Genomic DNA, 17,489 nt, shown 5'->3' with positions numbered 1-17,489 from the left:
AGGGGACAACAGGGTGAAGGGGGCACCTGTTCAGGAACAGATCAGACCCAATGGCCTTGGAACACTTTTCCAGATGAAATTGTATGACCTGGAATCAGATCCTGTCAGATCCTGGATCAGACACTTCCTGCCAATGAGACCCCCAGGCCTGTACCCTCCTCTCTTTGTGTTTTAGCTTCTTTAGTAAGAATATTTGCACTGTGTATCTTAAATTCATGAAGCTCTGACTGCATCCGTCAGGCCAGCAATAAACACTTATTAAGCACTTACTACATAGCAGGTGCTGCTGGGGACACACACACACACACCCCTGTGAATCTCTGACTGGGTAGGATTGGAAGTGGGCACAAGGGGAAGATCTAAAGGTAGTTTGGAGGTGTATTGGGGATAGGTAGGAAATACTCTGGAGAGAACAAAGATACACAGAATATCCTGAGAGGTAAAGCAGCTCCGGTTGTACTGGGGAGGTGAGTAAACTGTGAACAGCTCTGGCTGTGGAGGTGATGGTGCTGGCCACCCATCCACACGTCATGGTGTCATCCCAAAATGTTAGTCTCCAGGATCTTCAAGTTCACCTACACCTCTTATTGAATCTCAGAAGTAAGGGGGCATAGTGAAAAAAAAGTGATGAAAATGTAGAGACCCAAGTTCAAATCCCTTCTCAGAAACCTACTATCTATGAGCTCATAGGCAGGTATTTTAACCTCTCTGACCCTCATTTTCCTTATTTATTAAACGGGGATGGAAATAATTGTTTTCACCTTCTCCCTTTGCTTTTATTTATTTTTTCCATAGAAATATTTCATTATTTTGCAGTTACATTTAGAGATAATTTTCAAAATGTGTTTTTATAAGATTTCTAGTTTCAAATTTTTCTTCCTCCCCCCTTCCCTCCCCTCCCTCCCCCCTCCTCAAGACAGCAAGTAATCTGATATAGGTTATATATGTACAATCACATTAAACATATTTCTGCATTAGTCATGTAATAAGAGAAGAATCAGAGCAAAAAGGAAAAGCCCCCCAAAAAGAAAAACAACAGCCAAGACAATAGAAATAGTATGGTTCGATTTGCATCCAGATTCCACAGTTCTTTTTTTTTCTGGATTTGGAGAGCATTTTCCATCATGAGTCCTTTGGAACTCTCTTGGACCATTGTATTGCTGAGAAGAATCAAGTCTATCACAGTTGATCAACACATAATGTTGTTGATACTGTGTACAATGTTCTCCTGGTTCTGCTCATCTCACTCAGCATCAGTTCATGCAAATCCTTCCAGGTTTCTCTGAAATCTGCCCACTCATCATTTCTTACAGCACAGTAGTATTCCACTACATTCATATACCACAACTTGTTCAGCCATTCCCCAATTGATGGAAATAATTCTTAAAATAAACTTAACCTCATAAAATTATTATGAGGATCAAAAGAAATAATACATTTAAAGGGCTTTGCAGACCATAAGGTGTTATATAAATATTAGCTGTTATTGATGATGATGATGATGACATACAGCTAGTAAGTGTGCTTGAGGCAGAATTTGAACTCAGACCTTTCCACACCATACAGCACTCTATCCACTATGCCACCTGGCTATGAGCCATAAAAAAGGTGATACAGTTAAAAAATTCCTAATAGTTTCCCAAATCAAAAAAGAATTGGTTTGATGTTTCTACTATATTTGGATTATCCTTACTACTGTTGACCTCTAGAAGGACTGGAAACATGAACAGGTGTTTAATGCAAAGGGTACATCATTAAATAGATGGGGCCCTGGATAAATCTGGTATTTATGAGGGGCAGCTAGGTGGTGCGGTGGATGAAGCACTGGTCCTGGATTCAGGAGGACCTGAATTCAAATCCAGCCTCAGACACTTGACACTTATTACCTGTATGACCCTGGGCAAGTCACTTAACCATCATTGCCCTGCAAAAAAAAACCCAAAAAAATAAATAAATATTTTTTGTAAAAATCTGGTATTTATGGACCACCAGAGGCCAAAAGGACCTTGGAATGTGGTAGGTAGGAAGTCACACCCTAAGAGACTTCAGAATATAGAATGGCAAAACCTTATGAAAAACCAAACTGAAAGAGACTATAAGAGAGAACAAAGAATGTTAGAACTGGAAGGAACCTTAGAACACGGGTTCTTAGAGCTAAGAAGGAACTGAGAACATAGATCATTATAGCTAGAACATAAAATAGTAAAATTTGAAAAGATTTCAGAACATGAAATGTTTGAGCTAGAAGGGGCCTTTAATTATCATTTGGTCTAAACCTCTCATTTTATAGATCAGGGACCCAGAGGAGTGGAGTAAACTCTCCAAGGCAGGAATGAGCTTGGAACGTGGGTCTCCTGACTCCAAATTGTTTTCCTTCCTCTATCCCGAGCTACTTCCTTTGATGCTCACAAAAGGTTATCATTGCCCCTATCGTACTGATGTGTAAGTGGAGAAACAGAAGTAATGTGACTTACCTAAAGACACATAGCTTACAAGTGGCAGAGTCAGAATTCGTATCTGTCTCTTCTGATTTCAAAACCAGGGCTTTCCTCACAATATCAAAGCTTCTTATTTTCTTTCTTTCTTTCTTTCTTTCTTTCTTTCTTTCTTTCTTTCTTTCTTTCTTTCTTTCTTTCTTTCTTCCTTTTTTTTGGTGAGGCAATTGGGGTTAAGTGACTTGCCCAGGGTCACACAGCTAGTAAGTGTCAAGTGTCTGAGGCCAGATTTGAACTCAGGTCCTCCTGACTCCAGGGCCGGTGCTTTATCCACTGCGCCACCTAGCTGCCCCTCTTATTTTCTTTAAAATATAGACTATCAGTGCCGGATGGAGGCTTGGAAATCAAAATGGCGCAGCTGAAAGGGCCCTCCGAACACAGAATGGGGATAGCATTTAGTCCAATGCCCCCCTCATTTACAGCTGAACAAACTGAGGCATAGAAGAACAAGTACTGCCCCAGGATCACACAGTGCATCAGTGGCAGAGCCCATGAGTGAACCCTCATGTCCTAACTCCCTAGTCCAAGGATTTTTTCTGGTACCTTCCATTACCTTTTATACCAAGCAGTCTCTCCAAACACCAGATTTAAGGTCCTCCAGAGTCTAGGTGTGTAATGGGACAGTAAAGGGGTCAGCTTCTCGTCAGCTTTAGGGCAGGTCTTAGAGGACCTATCATTTCCCAGGACCATGTCTGGGCCCCCTTTTCTCAACACCACCCCCATCATCAGAATGCAGCTGAAGCCTTGGGCGTCTCTGTTGAAGCATCTGCCTTCCGGGAGCTGGCCCAGCGCACTCCCGTGCCTTGGATCCCACTCACTGCATTTTCTCACATCCTTTGGCTTCCGCCATCACCATTCTTGGCTTTTTTTCTCCCTCTTGGGGAGCTGTTTCCCAAGGGCATGGAGGGGGAAGGTTTCTGTGCAGTGACAGGAACAGTCAGACCCCACAGAGCTCCCTTTGCTGTCTCATAAAAGGTAATGTGGTAGCAAGAGTTCCACCTTAGAGTCAAGACTCTTGGGTTCAGATCCCACCTGTGACTCTTACCAGCTGGATGACCTTGGGCAAATTACTTCCCCACCTGAGCCTCCATTTCTCCATTTATGAAATGAGGAAAACAATCCCTATATTTCCTACCCCCAGCATTAAGGGGTCAGCGCTCTGTAGAAGTACTGAAAAGCCCAGAGGATTGGACTATCCATGTAGCACCATTATAGAGTGCTGGGCTGGAAGTTTGGACACCTGGTCTCATCTCCTTCTTGGGCCTGCCTTCCCCTCCATAAAATGAGGGTGTGATTAGGCCCCTTCCACCTAAGCTATTCAGTGGATTTGGGGTGGAGTCCCAGCACTCCCACTGACTTCAAGCAGGAAGAAAGTTAGGGTGCCCTTGCCCCACCCACCATTTCCCTTTGACGGCTTCTCGAGAGGCTGCCTTGGATGTTCAGGATAATCTGATCTCACCTGGGGTTGGGGACGAAGAAGCGATGGCAAGTGATTTTTAAAACACAGGCAGAGTCAGGGCTGAATATAATATAATATCCAAGCTAGAAGGGCCTATATAGAGACCATCTAGTCTGATTGTCCCCATTTTGCAAATGGGAAACTTGGTACATAGTGAGGAAGTGACAGCAAACCTGGGCTTCACTTCTTCTTTTTTTTTTTTTTTTTTGCGGGTTAATGGGGGTTAAGTGACTTGCCCAGGGTCACACAGCTAGTAAGTGTCAAGTGTCTGAGGCCGGATTTGAACTCAGGTACTCCTGAATCCAAGGCCGGTGCTTTATCCACTGTGCCACCTAGCCGCCCCTCACTTATTACTACCTGAGATCTTGAACAAGTCTTCAGGGCTTCAGATTCTCTGTCTGCCAAGTGGAGGTGAAGGGATTAGATGTAGGAGAGTTAGACGTAGACAGGACCTCACAGCTTATATGGTCCCCTTTATTTTACAGGTGGGGAAGCTGAGTCTCAGAGAGGTTAAGTGACTTATCCAAGGTCACACAGGGAGTGCAGGCTAAGCAGTCTTTCAGTTATGTACTATGCTGCCCTCCCACTGACCCTCCTGCCCTGACCCTCTGGGATGTTGCCATTAAACCCACTGGGTGAGCATGGACAAATCTTTTGCCCTCTGGGGATCTCATTTTTCCTATCTTCAAAATGAAGAGATTATACTCAGTGGTCTCCAAAGATCCTCTTACCTGTGTCATACAATTCTATACTCCTGGGAGAAGAGAATTATATTACTTCTCTGCTTCAAGAATCCATAATTTGACCCACTGGGGACTTCTCCACTTACAGAGCTCTCGTTAATAGCTAGCATATATAGCATTTTAACATTTGCAAAGCACTTTACAAATGTCATCTCACTTTATCCTTACAACAATAGTACTGGGAAGTAGGCACTATTATTAACCCCCTTTTACAGATAAGGAAACTGAGGCAGGCAGCTTAAGTGACTTTCCCAGAGTCATACAGCTAGAGGTAGAATTTGAACTCAGGTCTCCCTGACTCCCTGGAGTCAGTGCTCTATCCACTGAACCACCTAGCTGCCTATGTTGTACCTTGGTAGACTCTCTTACTGAGTTTCTGCAGCTGAAAAATGTATTCCCTTGTGGCCAACATTCTAGTGCTTAGCCTTCTCCACATTTAGCTGGACAGTTACAAAGTCCATCACCAGACTCATACTACCTAGATCTTTTTTCACAGGAACTTTCATGTAGCCCTTCCCTTCTCCCTCCCCAATCTCATACTAAGCCAATTGATTTTTTGACCCTAAGTGCTGAACTTTACATTTTGCACAAAGGGTGTTCAGTCTAGGGATGACTAGAATAGAAAAGTTTCTCAATCCTCTCCCCTGCTTCCAGACCCCCAGCTCCCCATCATGATCCCCATCAGCAGGGATGCCCCAATCCCTGAGAATGCCAAGAGGCAGGTAGAGGGAGGCTCGGGTTGTCCTGCCAGACACCAAACACATTCCTAGCTTCCCTTAATGAGCTGTCAGAAATCTGTCATCCATTGATTTATCTAAACTTTCTTAAGCCTGTACATATTTATAGCCTGTACCAACTCCCAAGCACTGAGTTCATATGTTCACTCCTCATAGGCTGAAAGGATGATCAATAGCTTTTAGTTAAGGCCCAACATGAATTCCTCCAGGCTCACCGAGCGCAGGCTCTTAGCACTGGAGGGAACCTCAGAGAACATCTGGTCCAACACTCTCACTTGAGAGATGAGGAAATGGAGGCCAAACAAAGGGAAGGGACTTATCCAAGGTCACAGAACCTGTCAGGGGCAGAGCTAGGGCTAGAACCCAGGTGTTCTGACTCCAGCCCAAGATTTGTTTGTTTGTTTGCTTTTTTTTTTTAGCACAGAAAGCTTTTTCTCTTAAAATGGGATCCCATGGGAGAAACCAAAGTGGAACATTCCCCTTCTCCTCAGTCTCCCTCTGAAGAAGCCTCATTTCATGGAATCCCAGAATGTCAGAGCTGAGAAAAACACTAGGCATAGGGATGGGGTCTATGAATTCATTAGTTGTGGTTGAGTTGTTTTTCAGTTGTGTATGACTCTTCATGATCCCATTTGAGGTTTTCTTAGCAAAGATGCTGGAGGGGGCTGCCTTTTCCTTCTCTAGCTCACTTTACAGATGAGGAAACTGAGGCAAACAGAGCTCAGTGACTCACCCAAGGGTCATACAACTAGTGAGTGTCTGAGACTGGATTTGAACTCAGGTCTTCCTGATTCAGGCCCAGAATTCTATCACTGTGCCAGAAAGAAAGAAAGAAAGAAAGAAAGAAAGAAAGAAAGAAAGAAAGAAAGAAAGAAAGAAAGAAAGAAAGAGAAAAAGGAAAAAAAGGGCTACTAATGCAGGTCAGCACCTTAGCTCCAACTCGTGGTCTTAAGGAGTTGCTTGGGCCATTGAGAAGTGAGCAATATGGCTTTTCTGGCTCACCCGGCCAGTATGTGTCAAAGGTAGGACTCCAAGGTAGGTCTTCCTAGTTCCAAAGCCAGCCCTCTGTCCACTCCAACCCATTGGCTCATTGGAGAGAAGTAATGAAACAGGATGTTAGTGCTGGAAGGAACATTAGGGATTGCCTTATTCAAGGCCTTCATTTTACAGAGAAGGAAACTGAGCCCCCAAGAGGGGAAGAGGCTTGAAAGACGTCTCAGGGCTGCCATCTGGCAAACAAAAGAGCCCCCTGCCCCACCCCAAGTCCATTCACTCTCCCTGGTTGGTGTGATGAGTTGTTTGGGACTGGGAGGGTGACTGTGCATTGGAATGGGCAATCGGGGGTGCTAAGAATTTACTAACAACTGCCCAGCAGTAGAATTTAGTGACATGGCAGGTACTGAGTCCTTGTCACTAGAGGTCTTCCAGTGGGAGTCTGTCACGGGTTTTGTCAAGGGGGTTTCCAGACTGGGGAAAAGGCTTCCATCTGTGAAACTCCAAATATGGTGTGATGTGGAGAGAAGTACCCAACGCTGGGATGCCTTAGTCCCAGCTCTGCCACAGTGTGACTTACCCCACTCTGGGCCTCCATTTCCTTGTCTGTTAAATGAGGATTGGACTGGGTCTGCTTGGGTTCCTTCCAGCTTTGACATTCCATGTCTTAAGGTTTCAGCCAGCTCTGACATTCTGTGTTCTAAGGGCCCTCCCAGCTCTGACATTCTGGGTTCTGAGCACCTCTCAGTTCTGACATTCCATATTCTAAGGTCCTTCAAAGCTCTGACATTCTGTGTTCCAAGGCCTCTCTCAGCTCTGACATTCCAGGTTCTAAGGCCCCTCTTGACAGTCTATGACTGTGGCCTCTGCAGCCTCCCCAAAGGGTAGCGGGCCTCTGGGATGGCTGATATTCCCATATGGACACCAGATTGCAGGGATCGGACAGGAGAGAGGGACGAGCCGCCAGGAGACTGAAAGAATGTCAGTGCAGGAAATGCTGGCTTGAGGCAACCCCTGGCGCTGCCCAGGCAGAGAGGGAAATGAGAAGAGAGGGAGGAGTGTGTCTGGCTCGAGGAGAAGCCAGAAGGGAAATGGGTTAGGGTCCCCTGGGGAAATAAAGGCGCTCCTGGATCCCATTACCAGGCTGGAGGTGGGGGGGGACCATGAAGGAGACAGATCAGGTTTCTCCCGCTGCTGTCAGAGGCCATTCCCCTCCCCCCAATCAGGTGCTGGGAATAGGACAGAATCTGACAATATCAGGGCGGGAAGTGACTTAAAAGACCTCTGAGTCCAAGTGGAGACACTCAGATGATGAGAGAGGAAAAAGGGACTTGTGCAGTAATTCAACGTCAGAGCACTGAGGCGATAGGAAAGGGCATCAGGCTTGAAGTCAGAAGGCGCGGGTTCAAATCCCACCTCCGACACCTATATATTACCCATGTGACCTTGGGGCAAATCTCTTCCTCTTTCTGGGTCTTGGTGCAGTGTCCTCCCCCGCGAAATGAGGGGGCCGGACTAGGTGATCCCAAAGGTCCCTTCTAGCCCTAAACCCAAGAGCCTTTCACCGATCAGGGCTACCTCATCTTACACGATTGTCCAGTCAGCCCTGCCCATCAGAATGAATGGGTCTTCCCACACCCGGCTCTAGGCATTGTCTGTCGGGGGATTTCACTTTCTGCCGGCTTTGTGTAATGGGTGCAGCAGTACTGTTCTTGGCCCGCATGGACCAGGCGTCTGGATTTATGAGATGATTCATGGGGAATCACTGCGGAAACTATAAAACCCCATACCCAGGTGAGGGACGGTGAATGGCTGATTTGAAAAACAATCATGGAAATCCTAGAGTGTCAGGTCTGCGTGGGACCCTAGCACAGAGAACAGAGAAGGCGTCTCTTCACCCCACGCTCTCCCCTTCCATCATAAACTGGCCTTCTGGGGTGTCAGGGCAGCTGCCTTCTCTGGATCTGCCTCTTTTCCGTCTCTCTTCACCCATGGGCTGGGACTCTTCTTTAAGGTCCTGCCCTCCCACCTATCTTCGGGGTCTTGTGCTTGGCTGGGGATGTGGGAGCATGGGAGCTGGAGGGTTTTCTGAAGGACATGAGGGGAAGATGAAAGCCTGGGAGGTGATGCGAATTGAGATGGTTGGACAAAGTCATTTCTCTATTTCTAGTTGGTTTGGGTCCTGAGTTCCTACCCGACTGAACATTCTATGTTCTCACTAATTGAAGACCACTTCTGACAATAGAGGTTCTAAACCGTGACATCCTATGTCATAAGGTTCCTTCTGTCCCCAATATTCTAGGCTCTTAAGATTCCTTCCAGGACAGACGTGATTCATTCTAAAGTTCCTTCTACCTGGAACATTCTATGTTCTAATGCCACATGGTCTAGAATCCTTTCTAACACTAACGTTCTAGGGCCGTTGGGCACTCATAGCCTAGGCTCTGAAGCTCCCTTTCAGCTCAGACATACTTTATTTTAAGGTCCCTTCCAGCTCTAATAATCTGTGTTCTGGGGTTACGTGCTCCAGTCCTTTCCAGCTCTGATGTTCTATGTGCTTAGGTCCCTTCAAGATCTGACATTCCAGGGGCAGCTAGATGGCACAGTGGTTAAAGCACGGGCCCTGGATTCAGGAGGACCTGAGTTCAAATCCGGCCTGAGACACTTGACACTTACTAGCTGTGTGACCCTGGGCAAGTCACTTAACCCCCATTGCCTGCAAAAAAAAAAAAAAAAAATTGGGAGGCAGCTAGATGGCGCAGTGGATAGAGCACTGGCCCTGGATTCAGGAATACCTGAGTTCGAATCTGGCCTCAGACATTTAACACTAGCTGTGTGACCCTGGGCAAGTCACTTAACCCCAATTGCCTCACCAAAAAAAAAAAAAAAAAAGATCTGACATTCCAGGCTCTGAAGTTCCCATCTAGTTGAGGTATTCTGTGTTCTCAAGGTTCCTCCCAGCTCTCACATGCTGTGTTCTAGTGTTCCATGCTCTAGAATCCTTTTCAGCTCTGACATTCTAGGTTCCAAAGTCCCTTCCAGAGCTGATATTCCTTGATACTTTCAACAAACTGAGGAGGGCAACCAGAACAGAAATTTTCCTTCCCATTCCACGATGATGACGCCCAGTGAGGCACCGTGACTTACCTACAGTCACACCATGAGTTAATGGTAGAATCCCCACTGGAACTTGGATCCCTGTGTTCTGTCCTATTAGATTCCAAGTGCGCTATGACAAACACCCGCCACAACCCACTCCAGTTTCTGTCATTTCTCTCCCTGGGGACACAGATGTTGGCAACTGTGGGAAGAGTTGTGGCCAAATGCCAAAACCTGCTCTCCCTCCTGGCTCGACCCTGCGCTGCCCAAATGTTCAGTCTACTGAGCTAGGGGGAGGTGTCATCCTCCTTCCTCCCAGCTCTCTTCCTCTTGGCCTCACTGCTCCGAGATCAGAATATCTGATACCTGCCAACCCCCCCCCCTGCCCCGGGGAGAGCTGCACTTAGAACCCAGAGAACCCAGCGCCATCCTACCTTTCTCCCCCTGTTCCCTGCCCCTCCCCTCCAAGGCCAGGAAGAAATCCCAGAGCAGAGATGCTATTAGCCCTGCACTGAGAGACACTATGGAGCTAGGATGCTGGTCCTTCAGAATAAGAACAGATCACCCTCCCACACTGCCACAGATTCAGGGAATCCCTAGTGCTTGGCTTCTCCAGACATCTATGACCAGGGAGGTGCAGGTTAGGGACCGATGGCTCTGAGGAACAGTGAGCAGGGCAAGTCCTCTTTCTGGGCCACCTTTTCCTCATTTGGAAAATGGGAGGACAAGAGAGGGGTTTATGAACTCCCAGGGGCTCTTCTCCCCAGTCTCTAGCCTGACTCCCCTCCTCCCTTTTGCTTATTTCTCACTGACACTGACTTTCAGCCTTGATTTTATTTCTTCTGACCTCAGCCTTAGATCAGTTTGGCCGGCCCGCGGTGTGTGGGAGAAGAATAATGTGTAATATGGCTGGAAAGGCAAGTTGGAGCAAGGTTGTAAAGGACTTTCTGTACTGAACAGGGAAGTTTATGCTATAACCTAGAATAGGAAGCCACTGGAGTTTATTGAGTAGGGGAGCGACACCCACTTGCACTTTTGGTGTGATGTCTGGCTTCCAAGGTCCCACTCTAAAGTATACATAGAGTGTTGTAAGTGAAGGAGACCTTAGGATACAGGATGGCAAAGCTGGAAGGGGACATAGAGATGATCTGCTCCAATAATCCACACCTCTCATTTGCCAGATAGGAAAACTGACCCAGAGAAAATGACTTGTGTGATCTCACACAGACAGCAAATGGTAGAACTTTTCTGGGTGACGTTGGACAAGTCCTTGGCTGTCTCTGCCCTTAGCCTAGGGGATCCCTGGGAAGAGGGGCTTTGTTTGTCCAACCCCCTGCCCCTAATCAGGACTCTCTGAGGTTAAGGACCACTTCTCTTAAATCAATTCACTTCTCTTAAATCAATCCATTAACCAACAAGCATTAATTAAGGGCCTAGCTTGTGCCAGACACTGGACATCCAGAGAGAAAAATGAAAGTCTTTGCCCTTAAAGGGATTCCACTCTACAGGAGAGACCACATGTACACATATAGGTGCATACAACACATAGGCAGAGTAAATAAAGACCAGGCAATTTGAGGGAGCCCGTCAATAAGCTAAGTGCTGGGTATAAAGAGAAAGGTGAAAGACAGCCCCTGCTCTGGAGGAGCTCACAGTCTAATGGGGGTCACGACATGTCAACAAAGAAACCATATTCAGGATAAGGAGGGAATAATCCACAGTGGGAAGGCACTGGAATTAAGAGGGAAGTGGGGCAGCTAGGTGGCGCAGTGGATAGAGCACCGGCCCTGGAGTCAGGAGTACCTGAGTTCAAATCTGACCTCAGACACTTAACACTTACTAGCTGTGTGACCCTGGGCAAGTCACTTAACCCCAATTGCCTCACTAAAAAAAAAAAAAGAGGGAGGGGGAAGGCATCCTGCGCAAGGTGGGATGTGAGGGGGGCCATTGTATGGAAGAACATGGAGAAAGGGGGTCTGGGTCTCTATTTCAGGCTGGGGATCCCAGGGAACAGGAGTTGTGTCTCCTGCTCAGACCGAGGATCCCCAAAGGCTTGGGAATCAGCTAGGTCCTCACCAGAGCCCCTCTGCTTCTCTCCCCTCCCCCTCAGACAGTGCAACAAGACGTCCAACGGCAGCGACAGCTGCGACCTCATGTGCTGCGGTCGAGGCTACAACCCTTACATGGACAAGGTGGTGGAAAGATGTCACTGTAAATACCACTGGTGCTGCTACGTAACCTGTAAGAAATGCGAGAGGATTGTGGAGCGGTACGTCTGCAAATGAAGCCGGCGCCCGCCCACCCGGGCCCTGGTCTCGGCCTTAGCCTTGGCTCTGGTGTTCTCGGGTGGGAGAGGTCCCAAGGAGCCAAGCCCCGGCCTTCCCGCATCCCTTGCCCACCATACATCATGCCAGATTCCAGACTTCCAAGAAATAGAGCCAAGGCGTTGGCAGGTGGGTGAGGCAGGGATACTATACGGAAGAGGAAGACAACCAGAACCTCATGAGAAGGAAAGCCAAACAGACCATTTAAAAAAATTGTCATCAATGGTGCCTCCCATCTTGTATTTTTCCTTTTGTGCCTTGAGGAAGACACCTGCGTCTGGAGGGGTGGACTGGGCTGGGCAATCAGCCCTCAGAGCCTTCTAAGCAACATTTGCCTATGTGGTAGGAAGCAGGGATGGGGAGAAAATAGAGACTCTCAATAACCCTGGGGTCGGGGTGTCCACTTCAGCCATCCAGTTGTCTCCTAGGGGCAGGGGTTGGGTGGAATGTCAGTGACGTTGGCCTGGAAGGAGCAGCAGCAAAAAGTCCTAAGAGGGGGCAGCAGCAGGAGGAGGAGGAAGAAACACAAACTCTGGAATAACTCTGGAATTGGAGTGTCTTGTCCCTTGCATCATCCTTGGGAGGGAGAGAGGGAGGGAGGAAGAGAGGCAAGGACATTCAGGGTCCAGCCATGGAGGAAAATAAGGACACGGCAACTCTGGGTCAGTCAGAGCTCTCTGGAAGGAGGCCCATCCTTATTTTCATGGGTGTGTTCGAAGAAAATGAAGCCTGAAGTTATCCAAACAAGAACCCTACTCCCTCTCCTTCACTGGCGTTAAGAACAGAGGCTGGAGGCATAGAAGGGGTGGGGGGAAGCAGGACACAGGGGAGGTTGCTCCCTGATCCCAGAATCCCTTTCTTCTGTCCAAAAGGGAGACTCTGTCCAGAGCCAAGAAGTCCAGTTTTGTCCAGGCCAATGGACATGGGGGATACAAATTTTCCCCTCTTTTGGAATGCAGAACATACAGAAATATTTATGAAAGCATAACTCATGTCACGGATTGTTTTCCTCTGCTCCTCCTTACATATAAATATATAAATATATGAATATATGATCTATATATTTTAAACAGCGGTATGAAATAAATGCTGTGGTGGTATTCTAAAGCCTTCCAGACCCCATCCTGCTCCTGTTTCTTGCCTCTTTCTAGAGTTTCTGGTCTTCAAGATACTTTATCAGACCTCTGAGAGGTCGCTTGGGGCGGGGGGGGGGGGGGGGGTTGGGGGGTTGGGGAGGGACTCTCTGGTAACCTTGAAGGTTGAAATCCTGACACTGTATTAGACTGTTGAGCCCAATGTCTGGCATTGAGTCTTGGTCCTGCTACTGCTATTCTATTACCCCTGTCTCTTTTTTTTTTGGTGGGACAATGAGGGTTAAGTGACTTGCCCAGGGTCACACAGCTAGTAAGTGTATCAAGTGTCTGAGGCCGGATTTGAACTCAGGTCCTCCTGAATCCAGGGCTAGTGCTTTATCCACTGTGCTACCTGGCTGCCCCCTACCCATGTCTCTTTGAACAAGACTCTTGCTCTTTCTGAGCCTCAGGTTTTTGGGGTTTTTTGATGGGGCTGTTTGGACTAGATGGTCCCTGAGGTATTTGGCAACTTTAAATCCTCTGATCTTTCCTAATTCATGTTTAATACAAACTTCTATTTCTACAGCATTTTAGGGCTAAGGCATAGACTTGGGATTCCATTGGTATATTGGACCTCCCAATGAGGTCTCTGTTAAGAATCATCACCTTCTATGAATCTGAGAGTCTTTGAGAGGTGCCGGGGCCCTCCAAGGTTAACTGACTTCCCCAGGGTCCTGAGCCTAGTATGGGTCAGAGGCAGGCCTTGAACCCGGCTCTGAACCAACTGTCTACCCACTAAACAAAGCTGCCTTTTTTAGATTTAGCTCATTTTAAGGTCCCAACTGAGGAGATCATGTAAAGGTCTCAAATGAGAAGAGAATAGATACAAGAGATGTCAAGGAGGTAAAATCAACAAAATATGATTGAGTAGTGACAAATAAGTCAAGGAGGTCTCCGAGACTGTGGATCTGGGTGAGTGGAAGGATGGTGACACCTTCCCCAGTAATAGGGAAGATAAATTAAATTCTTTTTTTTTAGTGAGGCAATTGGGGTTAAGTGACTTGCCTAGGGTCACACAGCTAGTAAGTGTTAAGTGTCTGAGGCCGGATTTGAACTCAGGTACTCCTGACTCCAGGGCCGGTGCTCTATCTACTGTGCCATCCAGCTGTCCCAATTAAATTCTTTTTAAAAAAATGTGAATGGCACAGCTATTGGATGCAGTTAGGAAGTATAAGACTGGAGTTCAGAAAAAACTCCAGGGCCAGATTATAGATTGAAGCATCAGCATGGAGATGATAATTGACCCAGGAGAAACAAAAGAAAGAGAGAAAAAAAGAGTAAGACCTAAGGTGGATCTTTGGGGAATGAACACACACACACACACACACACACACACACACACAGAGCAGGAGAGTGAGGCCAATCCAGCAGAGGAGACTTGGAAGGACTGGGCAGATAAGAAAGAAAAAATCATTTATCAGTGCTCATTATGTGCCAAGCACTGTGCTAAGTGCTTCTTCAGAAGGTATTATTATCCTCATATTACAATTGAGGAAATTGAGTCAGACAGATGTTAAGTGCCTTGCCCAGAGTCACACAGCTAGTAAGTGTCTGAGGTCAGATTTGAACTCAGGAAGATGAGTCTGATTCCAGGCCCAACACTCTATCCACCACGATACGTAGCTGTCCTAGGTTCAAATTCTGCTGCAGACATTTAACCAGCTGTGTGTCCACGGGCAAATCGCAGCATCTCCAGGTTGAAAGAAACCTCCAAGGCCATCATTTCCAACACTTCCCTGAATGAGAATTTGTCCTATAATCTACCCCTTCGAGTTACCTCTAACGTAAAACTTCCAAGCCTTGGTTTCCTCATCTGTAAAATGGGGATAATAATATCATATTTATACGACTTGAATCACAGGGAGAGAAAACAAATATGAGCTGTTGTTATTATCATTTCCAGACCTGGATTCTGGGACTTGCCTGGGGCACACAGATAGGAAATTTTAAAGCTGAGACTCATATCCAAGTCCAGTTCTCTTTCTGCTTTTCAGAGCCAATGTCTGAAAAGTTAGATTCAGCTGATCCAGCCCTTGTTTCCCAAAGACACGTGCCTATCTTTCTTCCTACAGAGTGCTGCTGTAGCTCATGGAACCCTGAGAGGCTGGGAGGTCAGGCCCTGCCACTGACTCCCTGGTGACCTTACATAAGTCACTGTCCCTTTTTGTTTTGTTTTTTGCAGGCAATGAGGGTTAAGTGACTTGCCCCGGGTCACACAGCTAGTAAGTGTCAAGTGTCTGAGGCCGGATTTGAACCCAGGTACTCCTGAATTCAGGGCCGGTGCCTTAACCACTGCGCCATCTAGCTGCCCCCCAGTCACTGTTCCTTCTGAGCCTAAGTTTTCCCCTCTGTTAAAAAAAAAAAAGTGGGAGAGTTGAACTAGGCTGTCTATAAGTCCTTACCTGAATAACCTTATGAAGTGACTGGGTCATAGGATTTAGAGCCAGAAAGGACCTTAGAGATCCTCTAATTCATGGGTGTTATGAGGCTCAAATGAGATAAAGGACTTTGCAAACCTTAAAGTGCTACACAAATCCAGTTATCATCATTACCATCATTATTATTAAATATCCTCTAGGCTGGTGATGACTTTCTTCCTTGAACCTTCTACTGCATTCCGGCTGAGCCCAAGCAATATCTATAGAGCAATATACAGGCATGCTAGTAAATGTTTAACAACCAGACTGGGGTGGGGAGAGGGGGGAGGCACGGATGCCTTTTAAGTTGAAGTACATTATTAACATCTTCTCCATCACTTTCTTCAGTCTAAACAGTCAGCAAAACAATAAATCAAGCCCTTGTTTGTAGCTATTTCTGCTTTCTGACTTTTGCTAGCGAGAGGGGGTTCTAGCATAGTCCTAAAAGGAAATTGAGGCCCAGAAAAAAGCAATTTTACCAAGGTCACACAACTAATAATTAATAGAACTGAAATATGAATCACTGACCAAAAATCTGGTATTTTTGTGTGGTATTCTGAAAGCACTTTACTCTCCATCAGCTCATTTAGAGCCTCAGCAACCTTCAGGGATTAAACCTTAATCCCAGGTCTTTCTGACTCCCAGGGTGGCTCTCTATTACCCCCATGCAGCCTATCCTAAAGAGATTGGGTTTTACAAAATAGTTGTTTCATAACCCTGGGCAGTAGGTAGCACAAGGTATTTTTCCCCATTTATTCCCATTTTTAGGGAGAGTTTATTCCCATTTCACAGAAGAGGAAACTGAGGCTCAGAGAGAGGCACACAGCTAGCAAGCACAAGTTATTCTTCCCATTCCTGCTAACTTCTCACAGAACAACTGAATGTCAGAGGCCATCTAGAGTCTAGATTCTAGACTAACCCCCTTAGGGCAGAAAGGTGACTGCCATGGATAGAAGTGGATAGGCTTAATGTCTGAAAGATAGGCTGAAATACTACCTCAGCACTCGCTAGCTATGTGACCTTCAGCAAGTCACTTCTCTGGACCTGTCTTCTCATCTGTCAAATAAAGAGTTTGGATTTAGGAGCTTCCAAGGGGTCCTTCCAGTTCTTAATCTAGTTTCCTACAGTCCCTTATTTTGCCGATGAGGAAACTGATTCAGAAAATTGATTTACCCAAGGTCACATAGATATGTAGTTTTAGAACTGGGTCTTGAACCAGGTTCTGACTCCAAATTCTAGGCTCTCTTTACTACATCATGGCTACATTATGAAAATGAAGATGATAACTGACAGGTAGTTTAAGTTTTACCAAGTTCTTCATAATATTATTTCATTTAAGCTTCACCACCACTCTTGGAGGTAAGTACCACAGCTGGTATTCCCCTTTTTACATATGAGGAAACTGAAGTTGAAAGAAGTTGACTTGGCCAAGGTCACACAGCTAGAAAGTATCAGAGATGAGATCTGAACTCAAGTCTTCCTGGTTCCAAATCCAAGTGGTTACCAAGATTGTGAACTAGATATTTCCCTCCTGGGGAGGTGATGGAGGCAATAATAGTACTTTCAGGGGCAGCTAGGTGGCTCAGTGGATAGAGCACCAGCCCTGGAGTCAGGAGGACCTGAGTTCAAATCCGGCCTCAGACGCTTGACACTTTGTAGCTGTGTGACCCTGGGCAAGTCACTTAACCCCAATTGCCTCACACACACACACACACACACAAAAAATAATAAATAGTACTTTCCTACCCCTACAACCTCACTATTTATGTCAATTCAATTTAATCAACATCTTTCTGTCTGTCTATCTATCCAGCCATCCACCCATTCATCTATCTATATCTACGTCTATATCATCTATCCATCTCTCTCTCTCTCTCTCTGTCTCTGTCTCTGTCTCTCTCTCTCTGGATGCAGAGTACTAGAGGAGATAGAATTCCTCTTTCCTCTCCAATCTCAGAAGAAGAGATGGCCTTCTTCCTTTAGTGCATTATTGCCTTCACCCTCATGCTCATCCCTTCTTGTTTCCTCCATGACCTCATTCTAGTTATCATCCCTTCAGTCCCATAATAATAATGATGATGATGGCTGT

The 17,489-nt window shown here is 46.3% G+C and overlaps 1 protein-coding gene across 3 annotated transcripts in view; it reads left to right on the top strand.

Annotated features, from left to right (window-relative positions):
* The window catches only part of WNT11 (Wnt family member 11), a 60,800-nt gene extending 47,880 nt beyond the window's left edge, over positions 1-12,920 (top strand). For all 3 annotated transcript variants that reach the window (XM_043996233.1, XM_043996234.1, XM_043996235.1), the window contains exon 6: positions 11,637-12,920. In XM_043996233.1, the coding sequence (XP_043852168.1) occupies positions 11,637-11,811 (175 nt within the window). In that variant the 3' untranslated portion in view covers positions 11,812-12,920. The remainder of the gene's footprint in view (positions 1-11,636) is intronic.
* The last annotated feature ends 4,569 nt before the right edge of the window (positions 12,921-17,489 follow it).

Source organism: Dromiciops gliroides, chromosome 3 (genome assembly GCF_019393635.1).
Source record: "Dromiciops gliroides isolate mDroGli1 chromosome 3, mDroGli1.pri, whole genome shotgun sequence".
NCBI classification, from domain to species: Eukaryota; Metazoa; Chordata; class Mammalia; order Microbiotheria; family Microbiotheriidae; genus Dromiciops; species Dromiciops gliroides.
The sequence above is the reverse complement of the archived record's forward strand: the minus strand, read 5'-3'. Positions and strand labels throughout refer to the sequence as shown.